Source organism: Lichenostomus cassidix, chromosome 1 (assembly GCF_008360975.1).
Source record: "Lichenostomus cassidix isolate B80296 chromosome 1, HeHo_3.0, whole genome shotgun sequence".
Lineage (NCBI taxonomy): Eukaryota > Metazoa > Chordata > Aves > Passeriformes > Meliphagidae > Lichenostomus > Lichenostomus cassidix.
The window spans coordinates 31993544-32009034 of NC_139479.1; the positions used below are offsets into that span (position 1 = coordinate 31993544).

General features: G+C 38.0%; 1 protein-coding gene across 4 annotated transcripts in view; it reads left to right on the plus strand.

Moving 5' to 3' along the window:
* GABRG3 (gamma-aminobutyric acid type A receptor subunit gamma3) overlaps window positions 1–7796 on the plus strand; it is a 315586-nt gene extending 307790 nt beyond the window's left edge. For all 4 annotated transcript variants that reach the window (XM_085055515.1, XM_085055525.1, XM_085055533.1 and 1 more), the window contains one exon: window positions 23–7796. In XM_085055515.1, coding sequence (XP_084911641.1) covers window positions 23–301 — 279 coding nt within the window. In that variant the 3' untranslated portion in view covers window positions 302–7796. The remainder of the gene's footprint in view (window positions 1–22) is intronic.
* The last annotated feature ends 7695 nt before the right edge of the window (window positions 7797–15491 follow it).

Here is a 15491-nt window from a genome sequence, read left to right on the forward strand (position 1 = left end):
GCATTTTTTTTTCTCTCCTCAGAATTATTCTGTACTTGATATGAGACCACCAACTACAGTCATCACATTGAACAATGCCATGTATTGGCAAGAATTTGAAGATGCATGTGTCTATGAATGTCTGGATGGGAAAGACTGTCAGAGCTTTTTCTGTTGTTATGAAGAGTGCAAATCAGGCTCATGGAGGAGAGGACGGATTCACATAGACATCTTAGAACTGGACTCCTACTCTAGGGTCTTTTTTCCTACATCTTTCCTGCTGTTTAACCTGGTCTACTGGGTTGGATACCTCTATCTTTAAATGTTGCCTGTAGCAGTGAAGACTGCTGTGTTTTCTCACTGCGGACGGATGGTGAAAGTGCAGAAAAAGTGAAGGACACAGTCAGTTTCATTTCAAATTATAAAGACCACATTAACCTTCACCATCACAGAGCCCGATGAAGAATTTTCATATGTAATTTCCTGAAAAAGAAAAACATGGAAGATTGTCTCCTAACTGCTATTTGTTTTTAGAAAAAGGTTCCTACAAAATTCAGCTAAATTTGTAGCGTAAGCAGTGTTTATGAATAATTATTGTGTATTAGAATCCATACTATTGTCCCTTGGCATAGAAGCTATTCACAATTCAGGCAAAGATTAAATATGTAATTTTTATTTTTCATTCCCATACTTTCTTCAAAATGCTGTCATATCCCTAAGGCTCAGAGCAATGTACAATGTCACTAGTGAATAAGCCAAAGATGACAAAACCAATCATTTGTATTTAAATTTGCTTGAGCTAAATCCCATAGGTTTTGGGAAATTGATGATCTCCTTCATATAAAGTAACCACCCAAAGACAGTAAGAGATGTCTTTGGTGGGATCAAAACGTGGATGTTACTTTCTGCAGAGGTCTGGGATTCATGGAATTAGCCACTTCCCCACACATACTGGTTTTCCCTTAAAGGTGAAAAGGCAGACGGAGAAGAAAGCTATTATTTTGATGTAAGTAAGACTTACCTATCTCTGAGGCAGCTGTAGGCATAACTTCTACTACAGTTTTTCGAGCTTGTAAGTGTGTTTTTTATGACTCATTAAACACAGAATAGTCATTGATTTCTAAAGTACTATACTTGAAGCAGGACACGTTTCCTGCTTGTTTGTGTCATTGTAGCAGATCATAGTGCATAGCCCATGAGTAAAAATCATTATATAATAGCACCAGGAATATGTGACTTTCTTCGGATTTCAATTTGCTAAAAAATACACCCATGCATTCTTATTTTTTTCTCTCAAAGTTGTTTTACAAAATTGAAAAACGTGTGCCAAAGGACTTTTTTTGTTCTTTTCATAACATTTAACACTGCAGTATTTACTTGTTTGTTGTTCCCTGGGCCTGAGCTAAAGACTGAACACTTGTGGCTTCAATAGTGTATTACAGGAACTCAGTTGTGACAATTGGATTAAACATGAAGTAGTTGTATTAAACATGAAATAGTTTCCACACGTAGAAGAGGTTCTTTTCATTCTTTTCCAAAATTGCCAACTATATTTTACACTAAAAACCAATTTTGTATTTTTCAAGGTTTTGGCCATTCAACTCTAAACTACCCATTTTTTCAAAAACTAGTTTTACAGTATTAAATTAAATGTCTTTTACAGACTGTCTACATAATTGTTATTAAGCAAACAAAACACGTCCAGAATGAAATAGAAATAGCTTTTCACTACCCTTTGGATGACAAATTGTTACAGAAGATTGAAGTTAAAAGATACCTAAAACAACAATTCTATTTTTTTTATCTTCTGGAGATAATTTTTTATGAACTCATAAAATGTATGTCTCTTCCACACAGTATTTGATAAAAAAATGAATGGTGGATGTGAGTTCCTTTTTTCCTCATAAGAAAAACCCTGCAAGCAAGCAAAAACCAATGCAATGGTAATTCTAAAGGAACAGAAATGCTGTCATGTTCTTTGAAACATCACTGTCTGTCATTGCTGTTGCCCTGTTCTTACATTGAGTTTTTAATTGAAGAAAAAAAAACTTACACAAAAGTTAATTGCAGTTATTCAAAATCTTTCTTCTGTTTTTCACTTGTCTGAAATATCAGAAACATAGCTGGGTTTAGGTTGGGGAGGGGAATCACTTCTGTAGGGACTGACAAAATTCAAATTAGAAGCACAGAGAAGAAATACTTTGAGGCAGAATCTAAGCCTTATTTTTAGCAAAATCTGCCCAATCTGATTTCTTCTAAACCAATTATAACCTTCTGATTTCAAAATACATACTGAAAATTTTTCTAACTCTCATTAGTAAATTAACTGCTCTGTAAACCTGTGTCCTGCACTTGGAAATATGGATTTAATTTAAGGATGACAGTGGTATTTTAAGTAATGCAAGAAGGTGATTAAATTGGAGTTGAATATCCTGATTTGTAATTATGAATTAGTCTACTCTAATACTCACCTTCAGCCATATTTTGCAAGAATACTAGAAATATTCCAAGCCTAAATAAAATAATGGAAACCATTTTCCTTTCGGGGGCTGATCCTGCAAACCCTCTGCACAATCAGTTAATTTTGGTGGTAGTATTGAGACAAATGATGCACAATCAAGTGCCTTCCACCATTAGATCTTGAACAGGTAAAGTGAGGTTTATTTAACAATTGCATGCTGTGTGAATGTCCTGAGAAGTGGAACATTCCCACGTTAGATGATGAACATAAGCTTTTCTTACACTTCTGCTCATGGCTGCCCATGAGCCCTGCTGAAAGCAAGCAATCCCACCAGATCCTTCTTTGGAAGACTGATTCTGCTAAGTGCATTCACATTGCCCATTTTCTGAGTGTTTTCATAAACAGAAGTTGGAAGCATATAATTCCACTTTTTTCCACAGTCCTAATCAAGAAAGAAGCTGCAGACACTACTGGATTCTGCTCTTACAGTGAAAGCAGAGGACATATTCTACTGTGTAATTTATTCTACTCTGGGGTTATCAAAAATTTATTTTTATGCAAGGCAAGCGGCTGCAGGTTGGCAGGTTCCTGAGTGTGTTCCTCTGCTTATTCCTTGTAACTTGGCTTACTCTCACTGCTTTACTGCTCTGTGCTTTGGTAGCCACTGGAAAATCTTAGAGATCAGGGAAAATAAGCTTTCAACGATCTGAATCATTCAAAATATATTTTAGAGACCTAGGTAATATAGTCTGCATACATTTATGTGCCATATCCTTCTGTAGGAGTAAGAATATCCTCATTAACCTCTAGATATTCTTTTGCTTCTTTTGCAAAATGACAAAATTTAACATTTCTGTGCGCTGTCCCATGGGAAATGTAAGAACTGCATTTTAGCAATTTAGAACATTTTCTTTTCATATAATTTCATATTCAAGACTTGCATCTATTCAGCTACTTGTTATTTACTACTTCTTTTTACCCTCCCAAGGAAGGGAAGAGAGGAGGGCAAAACTAAATGAGCAGTGAAATGAGCACATTTGGCTATGTAAAACCTCAAAACCAAGTATCTAAATATTATGTTCCTTCCTTATTGAAGTTGCACAAACAATTGTGAGGGTTTTTTAAATAATCACCTTTTTTTTCCAGGAGGATCTAAAGTCAGTCAGTCTTCTTATTCTCCCCTTCAATTAAAAGTTCTTGGGCAGTGTTTTTCTTTATTGAAGGCAGCTTCTTCAAGGCAACTAGGAATGTATAAAAATATTGGTCTGCTTAAATCAATCTGCTCAGTTTTTCTGGCCCTGATGCCCAGCGTATTGACAGCCATTCTTCCAAGAACAAGGGTATAAAAACTTGTAGCCTGTTTATGCTCTCTAAATGTCCAGCAGTAATGTGGAACTGAAGTGCACCACACACCACACAATTTTAATGTAACTTTCTAATCAAAAAGTCCAGTGTAGTTTAAAACACCTCAGGCATTTTGATAAGCTTCTCTTTCTCACATTCTCCTTAATCAACTCCCAGCTGTCTATTGCTATATTGTGCATACCAATAAAAATGATAAAAATTACAAAAGCCAGAATTGTCTTCATAGAGAGAGTGATGAGTAGTGAAGCTAAAAGAAGAGAAAGAAATTATTTTTTATTGCTGTGCACTTCTTATCTGTTGCAGCCCTCTTATTCAACTGAACCCACAGCTAATTCCAAATCATCCACCTGGAGGTTTGCACATTCATCAGCTGGAACAGCAGTGACACATGAGACCCTTTAGCTGATAGAAAATTATTTCTAGAACTGGAGGCATCCTGCCAAATAACTCAGACAGATAGCTATCTTAAACACTTCTGCAGCTCTAATGTGTCTTGGTGTCTAGCATCTCATGTTGTTTCATGAATTTATCACAACTCACCTTACTTGGTCATTTCATGAAGGGAAGGCTGAAATTTATACAAAATTTCACCATATAGCTAACAAAATGGCTCTCATACATGATCAGATGCAAGGCAGCTCTGGAACTGCTGACTTTGTGGGAAGGGAGACTCAATATTATAAGACACAGATTTCACAGAATCACAGAATCAAACAGGTTGGAAAAGACATTGGAGATCAAATCCAGTCTGTAACCCAACATCACCTTATCAACTGAACCATGGCACTAAGTGCCACATCCAGTCTTTTTTTAAACACCTCCAGGGACTATTTCATTGGCCTTGCAATCTGGAGGGTTGATGTCACCTTCTAAGCTGTGAAACAAAGTGCCCACTGAAACTTGTAAAGGCTGTCCATAACAGAGTGTACTTTTTCCATTTCCCAGTTTCCATATAATGCAGTAAGAAAAGGCAAGCCATATCCCATAATCTTAGATGCCTACACAATCAGATGATTTTTTTTCAAGGTATCGTCTTTTTCTTCTTGTTCAAAGAGAAATGTTTGTGCCTGTTACATCAGTGCCTTTATCATTTATTAATATGAAAGGGTATTCCTTAACATTAAAGACTATTTCTCATCTAAAAGTTAGAAAGTGGGACAATGGCCTTCCTGGAGTTCTTCCTGAGCACCCCAGTGGGTGACCAATATTCTAGATGTCTTCAATCTACAGATGGAGCATTTCTCTGCTTTTTCTTTATTTTTCTAAACTGTCTGCACCTTCCTTATTTCCTAAATAGCAAGAAGACTGCAATGGAACAGTTTAGCAGCATCCTTGTTCACTCAGCAATTTCACTCCACCAAGTGATACAGAGCACAAATGCAAGGCTCATCCAGATCTCTTTCTAGGAGACTATTTAAAATAGGCAAAAAACAGACTATGGATTGGAAATGAAATTCCACAGCTGAAAGGTGAGGCTCTTTTTCCTTTAGAGGTTTCTTGGGTTTTTTTCCTCAGTTAATTTTAGATCCTCCCTCCCTCCACAAGCACAAAATCAGCTCAACTTACATACTGAAAACTTACGCTTACATATTGAGAAAGAAGTACCATTAGTCTTACACTATACTTGTATGCCTACCACCTTCTTATGGTTCATCCCACTGTCTTCTTGAAGTATATATGTGAAAAAATGAAGGCCTTCCTTCAAGACTCAGTAGCCTTAATAGTTTTACCTTTTCCCCAGGGGTCGAGAAGGAGTTCTTTCCACATAATTTAGGCCACTCATTTCGATACTAAAACCAAAGCTATGTTTTATATCTAAAGTGAAATTATGATTCAACAGAAAAAATTATCTCAGCTTGAACTGAATTGCTTTGACAAGTTAAGCAGTAAATTTTTGTATGCTGAACCTTTGGTGGATAATTCAAACAGATGCTGCCCTACAACCCTGTCTAGCTAGGACTAAGTCCTGAATTAGGTTTAAATATTGTTCTAATAATGTAGTTTACCTAGCAGCTATTTCTTTTAATGACTTTGAATCGTGACTGACTTCAAGCACTTGGTTAGTGACTGCTGACATTCCTCAAGTGAGATATCCAGTATCTGTGATGATGTATTACTGTCTACAGACTTTACTTTCTTTTATTTTTCCTCTTTTGTTGTGGGTCCTCAAGCCAGTGTCTGTATGCATCTGGACTCCTCAAGGGTTTTTCTAGAATATGTGTGAAATTAGAGAATAAAAATCATTATGAGGTTCAGTGCCTCAGAGCTGGACACCTGAGAATTCTCTGCTTTCTACAAAAACATTCGTTTTGATCTTCTAATCATTTGCTATTTGTAAAGGGCAAGCAGAAGATGTGGTTATGTTTATTCATAGGTCTAGGGGGAGGCTTTTCCAAGGACTGAACCAGGCAAACCAGGCACTGATATGCAGCCAGTAACTTGCTGGGTATTCCTTTGTCTAGGTAAGGAATGGCTCTACTCAGAGGAGACACAACAAGCCTCTGGTGTCATTGAAGCACCCACATAACTTTGCCGGGAGGCCTAAACCAAACTGTGGGACTTCTTATAGGGAAATGCAGGTGCTCCCTGTAGTGTTTAATAAAGCCCTTAATACTCTCCTAATGCCCCTTTAACTTGCAGCAGTGCTTGCAAGACATGAATTGAAATATCCACAGTGAAGCTGGTGATGGCTTGTTACTGGGACTGTATTAGGATTATGAGTTTTTTTAAAAAAGACTACTAGGTCTGAGTCAAAACTTTCCACATTAATCAAGACCAGTGACCAGAAGAGGGGTTTAAGTTCAAATGAGCAATCGGGAAGATCATCAGATGACATTCTGTAGGAGTTTATTATCCATTGTTTGGCTTCAAAACTTGTGAAAAGTAGATTTGTAACCTAAATACTTAATGTGAGATTTGTGATTTACATACTTAAAGTGAGGCCTAAAACAGGTTTTAAATGCTAAATTAAATTTTAAATGCTAAAATTTCTAAATTTTACATTAATATAAAATGGATGAAGAAAACAATACTGATGACATATTTTTAAAAAAACTACTGATGAATGTGGAACAGAGCATGCTATAGAGTCCATTCCATGCTTACAGACTGCATGGGATCCTTAAAATGAAAGCAACTGTGGAACTCATGGAAAGCTGGTAAAATAATTGCATTTGTCAGTATTACAAAGGCAGCCTAGGGAAGTATGCCACTGCCAGACAAAGTGCTGCAAAGGAAAAAAAAAAATCAGAATAAGCTTCCACAAAAAAATTTCTCTGAATAACAGTGGGAAACCTGGTGCAGAGAGATTACAGTATCACTCTCCCTTATTCCCTTTTGCAGCCATTCAGGAATCCTGTGACTTTTTTGTCATTCACAATCACGTGCAATACCAACCTTAAATCATGGACCAACCTGTGGCTGCCACAGGCCATCACAAAACTCCTCATATAATCCTAAACTGTCAGTATAGTGCTCTCAAAACTTTTTTTCCCACCATGACAACACATGGATTTTTAAGTGAGTGTAATTTTAGTAATTGAATAAATACTGCCAACTATGTGCCAAATTGAATTTTCTTATAGAACACAGACAAAATTTTAGATTTCTAATTATCCTTCCTTACTAAGTTTTTGTTAGGGGTGTGTGATTTCGTTGCTAGCAGTGCAGCTTGTGATGTCATAGTGAAATGAAAGTACAATTATGTGCCCAATGTGCCTTGAATAATACAGGTAGCACTAGTACCAGTATGTCATTCTAAGTTAGATAGCCATCCTAGTGATCCCCCAGACTGACCTAAAAAGAAAAGTCAAACACCCATGTGCTTCATGTCCTCAAGTTCTCAGACAATGACTTTCCCTTCTTGATCACATCCATTCCAGTTTACTTTGTGTTAAGGAGTAGGGCCGTGTGTCTAAAATACTATTTATATTCGTATTTTGATCCCAACATTTGTATTTCTGGATACAAATAAATACACATTATCAGAAAATGCAAGTATGGTGTGCATGTTTGGTGGTTGTATTTTCTTATAGCAGTTGAGAGCTTAAGAAAGTAGAAATAGATTTCTGAAAATTTGCTTAAGAGTAAAGGCACAGTGTGTTACCTTTCTAATATGGTGTTCTTGAAAGGAATTCCAAATGAGTCTTTAAAAATATTCTCAGCAGTAAGTATGAGCTGAATAAACTGCAAAAATTATTTGAGGCTGCAGTTTATCCACGGGACTAACACAAACTGGGAAGAATATGCTACAAAATTCAAAGAGAAATCAAGAAAGAGGCTGTGTCTTTTGCATAAACTGCTTGAATGTGAAAACTCTGCAATTTGAAAATTGTAATCAAATTCGGCTTCAAAACTTTCCCAATCCCATTTTTTTCAGTACTCAGTGAAATCTACCGGTAAAACTATACTCTGAATTTTCACAAGACTTATTTTTTGGCAGACACTTATTGTTAAGTAAGACTGTCTTCTTGATTTATGCTCTTCGAATGTAATTTAATTCCCTCCTCTGTACATTCATGACCACGGAATTGTCAGTCTCAACTCATTCCAACTGTGAAATGCCTACTTCATTTCAGGATTCCACTCCATAGTAATACTGGAGCTGACAGCTTGGCCACAGATAATGCATAAATTTTCCAGATCTCTCATGATCCCACAGATTTCCCTATCTGAGCTTGTTATAATTATACTTCCTGTATGTTCCTACCACTTAGGCATGTTTTTCCAAAAGACATTTTCTTTCACAAAAACCAATTACGCACAGAGTATTTCATTAAACTTTCACTAAGAGATCTCTTTTTCCTTGTTTTCACTTGTTAGTTTCCCATGCAATCTATGTTTTATCCCCATTTGTATTCTGATACAACAAGTAGTTACTATTACTGACCTGTCTACTCAAAAATAAACATAGATTCTGTACTACCCTAACAGCACCAGACCCTTGCTATTACAGTCAGGTACAGCAGTAACCAGGTGGATGTGGTTTGCCCCACTCCCCAGGATAACTGGCAAGCAGAATTGTTGTCGTGGCTATTTTCTTTCTCCCCATTAGTCATTAACACATGCCATTGTCCCAGTGTGAACACAATGCCAGCTCTTCTCCCTTGCAGAACTTAACCTGGAACACCAGCTGTGTTCTTGCAATTATCCAGGGAGCCTGAATGTGAGTTGAGCACATCGGCAGTTCCAGAGGTTTGAGGTGCTCATCCTGCCAAATTCAGCAGGCTCTGATACATCCTTCAATTTAATAACATTTCCTGCCCAGTGGGCTCGAGTGTGCAATAGAGTACGATGATGAATTGTGCCAATAAGTTCTGCCTTTTTATGTTACCCTCTGTCTCACCACCACAAATCTGGTTAAGAACTGAATTACTGCTTGGCAGTTTTAGTTAGAGTAAACTCAGTTTGTGAAATGGAAAATGAGCAAAGCTGAACATAAGGGAGTTATCTAGAAAATAAAGAATAAATGGAATAGACATTTTCCTACTGACTGGTATTAGATGACCACTGTCACTTATTATCCATAGTAGAAAACGTCACATTTTAAAAGTTGGTTTCTAAATGGAAAGCACCTGTGTTAGCAATGCAAAATAATTGGTGTATGCTAAAGTTTCACATGCAGCAATGTGTGCCAGGTTTAGGGGTTTTTTTATTGATTTGCATGTTTGCTCTTTTAAAATAATTTATATTCCTGTAGTGTGCAACAGAACTGGACTTAAACAATTTTTTCATGTAAGCAAATTCTGGGCAAATGGGAGTTTCATTAGCCCATCCTCTAATCTTGGGCAAGCAGTGCACACCATGAGCATATATTTTTACATACTGTAGTGGCTTTAGATTCTAGGTTGTGAGAAGATGGAATAAATTTACAGAGAAAGTCTTAGCCTAACTATTGTCATGTATTGTAGCAGAGCCAAAAAGATGCCCATTGATGAGGTGCAGTCTTCTGGTGTCTTGCTGTTGTCAGGCAGGAGTCAATAGTCCACCAGGTGACAAAAAGAAGGCAAATCAAGAAAAAAAGCAAACTTTCACCCTTCCTGTGTAAAAAAAGAAGTCCTTGCCATCCTATGTGGGTTTTTTCACCTCTAACATCCATTTTTTCCCTCCGCACATAAATAACATTTCTTGAGTCAGATAGGTTAGAGCATTGCTGTAAGGTATCCTCACAGCAGCGAGGGCACCATGGTCCTGCATGTCCAGGAGGTAAAACAGCACTGAGTCCTGTACAGCTTAGTGTAATGGTCACCTAAAATGCATGAAAGAGACCTTAAAATGCACTGGAGTGGAAGCTAGGACAGTTCATCTAAAAGGAATATTCACTGAAAGCAATCATGAATGCATTAATGAAAGATTCGATTTTATCAGAAAATATTAGATTTTAATGCACTTAACTGTAGGTCAAGCACTACAAAACCTATTAAAATCTGACTTGACAAACTTCACATTCAGCCAAAACCTTACTCCTCTCTAACCCCAAAAGATTCTGTTTCCAATATTTTTTACTATGAAATACTCTTGTTTTAAAGGTACTCATGAATGCCCTTTCTATTAGAGAAAAGTTGGTAAATATCAGGTCAAATGCTTTGACCATTATTTTTGATACAATTGTCCATTTGAAGCAATAACTATAAAAGTTAAATGCATAATCCCCATCGACTCCCCTATATTCTACTGTTTGTGCTAGCTGAAGCATAAATGAAAGCTGCAAGGCTTCTTAATTGATTCTATCTGAGAATCAGCCAAGGACTCACAGGATTCATACCACATGTGTACTGTCATTACTGCACATTGACAGTGCAATTGACAACTGAATATCTCCACATCCAGTGAACTATAAATCATGTCATGGTCCACTCCTGGCACTTCTGCTGAGGGGTAAACTGGAGTTCAATAAGAAAAAGTGTAACACTCTGTAGGAGAGCAGACAAATGCCACACATCAATATAGGCTGGTAATGAGCCAGCAGAGCAGCAAAAGGAGCCTGTGAGGAGTGCTGCAATCGCCAGGCTGAAAGCAAGGTAACAATGTGTTCTCATCACAGCTCACACAACTCTAAATTGGGTTGTGCTGTGGCTGTGTCTCACAGATCAAAGGAATTCATTACTGCCCCGTGCTCAGCTCTGGTGACTACAGGACAGTAATAACGGGTTTTGGCATGTCCTCCCTACCCACAGGGTCAAGAGGGGTGCTGACAAACCAGAGGGAACCTATTAGACGGTTGCTAAGATGATCAAAAGCCTGGAGCAGATGAACTATGAGAAGCTGAGGAACAGAGCTCATTTGGGACGTTCTACTTCCAAACTGCAACTACTTGAAACACAGAAACAAAAACATTGAAGCCAAACTCTCCATCTCCTCTCAGCATTGCTATAACATAGCAGGGCACAGGTGTTTCACCTTGGGAGGCTCAGATTGGAGATGAGGAACAGGTTTTCCACATTACAGTACTACAAGAAAGAGGCTGACCTAGTGTTGGTGGTTGTCCTCTTCAAGCATAAGGTTGAACTACACGACCTCAAAAAACTTCCCCCATTCTAATAAACAATTCTGTGATTCTATAAAAGGATTTTTTTCACCAGTTACTTCTTCCATAAATATTCAATTAGATACACAGTGAGCAATGACATAACTAAAACCAACATATAAATTATCTGTTTTGGCATTGCTGCTATTGTTCATTCTATGAAAAATTTGTCTTTTTATATAGCACATAAGCCATTATGGGAATCACATTGTGCTTTCCTAGTGAAATCTCTCAATGCCACCTGGAGAAACTGATTTTTTATGACTGCAAAGTCCCAGTTTGAACATGTCATTTATGTCAATGAATTTTTTTTATGTATCTTGCTGCCCCAGTTTTGTCAAACTGAAAAGCAATGTTTATTAGGCAACTTCTTAAAAGAAGCTTCTGAGAGCACCCCTATCTTATTTCCCCCTTGAAAACTGCTAAATTATACTATTTCCATGTTATATTGCATGAAGGAAAAACCCTAGCTGTTTTTAGTGGGTAACCTACAGGCTACATCTCTACACAAATCCAGGCTTCAAACAGGCAGAAGTATTAACCTTGAACATGCAAATGCATGAATAACAGGTTCATTGTTACAGAAGATCTAGGTGTAGTTCACTGAGTTTATAATGTGGGTAGATACTTCAGTGTATGAAAAAACAAACAAGCAAATAATCCCCCACACAAGAATTTAATTAAATTTCTAGCCCTTACTGTAATGTAGGGTGTACTAGATCTTCCAAAGTAATTTCAGCTACTGGTGGACAACAAATATATATTATAACCTTTTTTTATATGTTACATATACAAATAAAATTACCTCTATCTGCTTATGTTCTGCATACAATGTGCAGTTATATCCACAAGGGTAGAAAAATGAGTTCTCCACAAAGCCCTTGTAAATGTCTTCCCCTTCAGCCACTTACAAAGCCAGCAATTCACAAGTGGGAGGCTGCATGGATAGGCAAATACAGAAAGCTGAGCAGAAGGTTAAGGCCTTGAGTTAGTGAGCACATCTCTAGTGAGTACCTTTGGCTCAAAGGTTGTCACTCTGTCTCTATTATGTGTACATACATTTGCTTAATAGAGGCACTGAACTCATTAGTTCTGCACGTGTGAAATAAAGCCAGATTGAAACTGATGGTCACATGAAGATCGTTCCAGTATGAGTATTAACTTCTCACATCTATGGAGAAATCTACTGAAACAGAAACACTTAGCTTTGAGCAAATTAAATCACAGCACCATCTGCTCTGCAGCTGATTCTAGGAACGGGTTGATTCACATGGTTCACTCCAGAGGTATTGGAAATAACAGGGCAGAGGTCTTTGGGCAGCAGACCTCATCACATGGCACTGCATCTCAGATGAGGCAGCGAGAGGCTCCTGTGCAAAGAGGCTGATGCAGGATATATCCTAAGGAGAGCTGAATTCCCAGCATGGACTCACCTACACTGCACCTATGTGTGGTACTGAAATGCAACTTAGAGTCACAGAGTGCTCACATGAGACAACACTCCCACAAATGCAAAAGCCAGGAAGAACTCCAACTACAGGCAGTAGGCAGGTGGGTGATCTCTGAAGTACTGTCAGACTTTTCACATCATCATTTTGACAGGAGATTGCTGCCAGCTGCGGCTCTGTGTAGGCAACTGGGAGGGCATTTCTCCCATCCTTGCCATCTGCCAGGTACACAGCAATGCACCTGACAGAAAGAGGGGCTGCAGGTTTGGAAGTGCTGACTATGCAAGACGCTGATAGTTCTAGGAGGTAATCTGTATATTCATGTTTTATTCCCTGTTCTGTACACCAGAGGTATCACTGTCACTTCAAAAAATGAAACCCCATAACTATTACCATGAGAGAAGATCCATGAGAACAAAAAATGAAAGCACCCTTCCAAGTTATGTGCTGCTTGAGTTATTTTTACTGCAGGTGGATATCCAGCAAAAATAAATCACTATTTCTACAGAGCAAGAGCCCAGTCAAATAAAATTTCAGTGGAAAAAAACCCACAACAAAAAGCAAAGCTCATCTGTCCAAATACAGGTATAAATATTGTAGACTCTGTCATTGAAGTTAGCAATCTAAATTCTCTTTACAGTTGATGGAGAGGCACAGATACTTCTGATAAACTTAATTTCTTTTAAAGAAGACATCTGAAATTGAAATCATATAAACCATCCTCAAAAAGAGTTGACTTATTTTTCACCAGCTATAAAGGGAATCTAAAGGGAGTCTAGTCCAGACATAAACATTTACAATTCTGGAAGATTAATCCTCTGCTCTCTCTTAAACACCAGAAACATGGATGCTGCACTGAGGAACACAGAACAACAGCAGAAGAAAAATGTGTAAGCAATAGTGGAGTTACAAGGAACAGAGCTGGATGTAGGGATTTCCCTGTTCCTTCAAGAACTGAGGGAAAACACCAACACAAATATGTCTGCAGTATCTACTATATTTATTGAGCACATTGTGCTCTGGTGGTATCACTGTGCAGGCTGCTGCACTAGCACCAGTACAAGGAGACTTCCTGCTCTGATAATATGGGGTAGTACATGAGATCACTCACTTTGCAGGGACCTCTAGGCTCTCTCCAATTTAAGCTGTCTGAAAAAGAATTCACTCAAATATTTCTAGATTTCACCATAACATGCAGCAGTTTCATACCCAAAAGTACCTATACAAAGTATAAATAGCACCGTGGTCTTGAAAAGTCATGATCAGTTTTATGTAAAACAGCAATGAAGCACCCCAACTCATTTCCCATTACATTCTAGTTGATCTCAAGCCATTTCTACACAGAGTGAGGATCAAAAGACAACAGCTAGTAGGAAAAAAAGATGATGTGGAACAGGAAATACTTGTATTCTCGAGAATAAATATAGCCTTGTGCTTTTGATGTCACTCTTGTTGAACTTGTAATGAGCTCTTCTGCATAAGGAAAACAGAAGTAGGGTGAAGTGTTACATATTATACAGCACACCTAAGTACATCTGAGATCTCAGGGGAACAACTTTACAGTTTCTGTCATTTTTCTACTATCACTTGGGAGTTCTATCATCAGTAATTTTATATTGTGCTCTGCTAAATGCTGTCACAAAAGCTCTTCCTTCTATCAGGGGTACCCTGAGCTATACAGTCATGCTGAAATATTCCTGCCAAATATCTGCCCATGTTAAAGTAATTGCTGAAAATATAGACACAGTAGGCTATGATGCAGTGTGTTAAATGTCTCACTAACATATTTTTCTTTCACACAAACACTAGCAGAAATATGCTGAGAACCTTGTGTTTGGATATGCAGCAGCATCTCTCGTCTTTGTTCATGCCACTGAAGCTTTGCTTTTTTGACTGGTGTTACTGAAATAAAAGATCTTATTGCCACAACATAATGATTTACTGTCCTTGTGGGGTTAAACTGTGTGTATTTCTCAAATCCCTGCATACAGTCTTCCCTCCCATTGAACAACTAACCATCCCACTTTCCAGGAAGATATTCTCAATGCATAACAGAGTATGTCCACATGCTGTGATATACTGTCACATAAGAAAAACACTTGCCAAAGAATTGAGGCAAAGTGACCATCATGCACAGCCCCAAAGCATCTAGATTCTCGCATCCACATGGTCAGCAGCAAGAGGTAAGCTACTGTCCCTTCCTGAATTGCATTTCATGCTGTACTTGGCAAAGTCTGAAGAATAACTCCAAGGTGGCAGAGCCATATGAATATGAATCCTAGCTGGGATGGTTTTTTATACTTCTCTCACAGACCATCCACCAGTCTTTTGACAGAGTCTGACCTCTGTTCCCAAATGGGGATGTGTACATTGTTACCAGCACAACAGGAGTATGGCTGCACTTCTCTCTGGACATAATTGCTACAGAAATTCGTATGAAACAGACAATTGGTGTTGCTGCTAAAATGCTGGTTCAGTGTGACTCACCAGAGGCAACTTGCTGTTTTAATTTATCCTATTAAAGCTTGCTTGTCAAAAGGGTGGCCTTTTTCCATCTCCAGTGTAACTGTTTCCCAGCCAGGTTCGGCAGGGCTGTTTTCCACCTTCGTTTTCCCCTTTTTCATAATGTGAGAAGACCATAGCACTTATTTTGAGAGTCCTCTAGAATAAACAAAATAGGAGCTACATCCCTTTCTTTGGAAAACAGCAACAC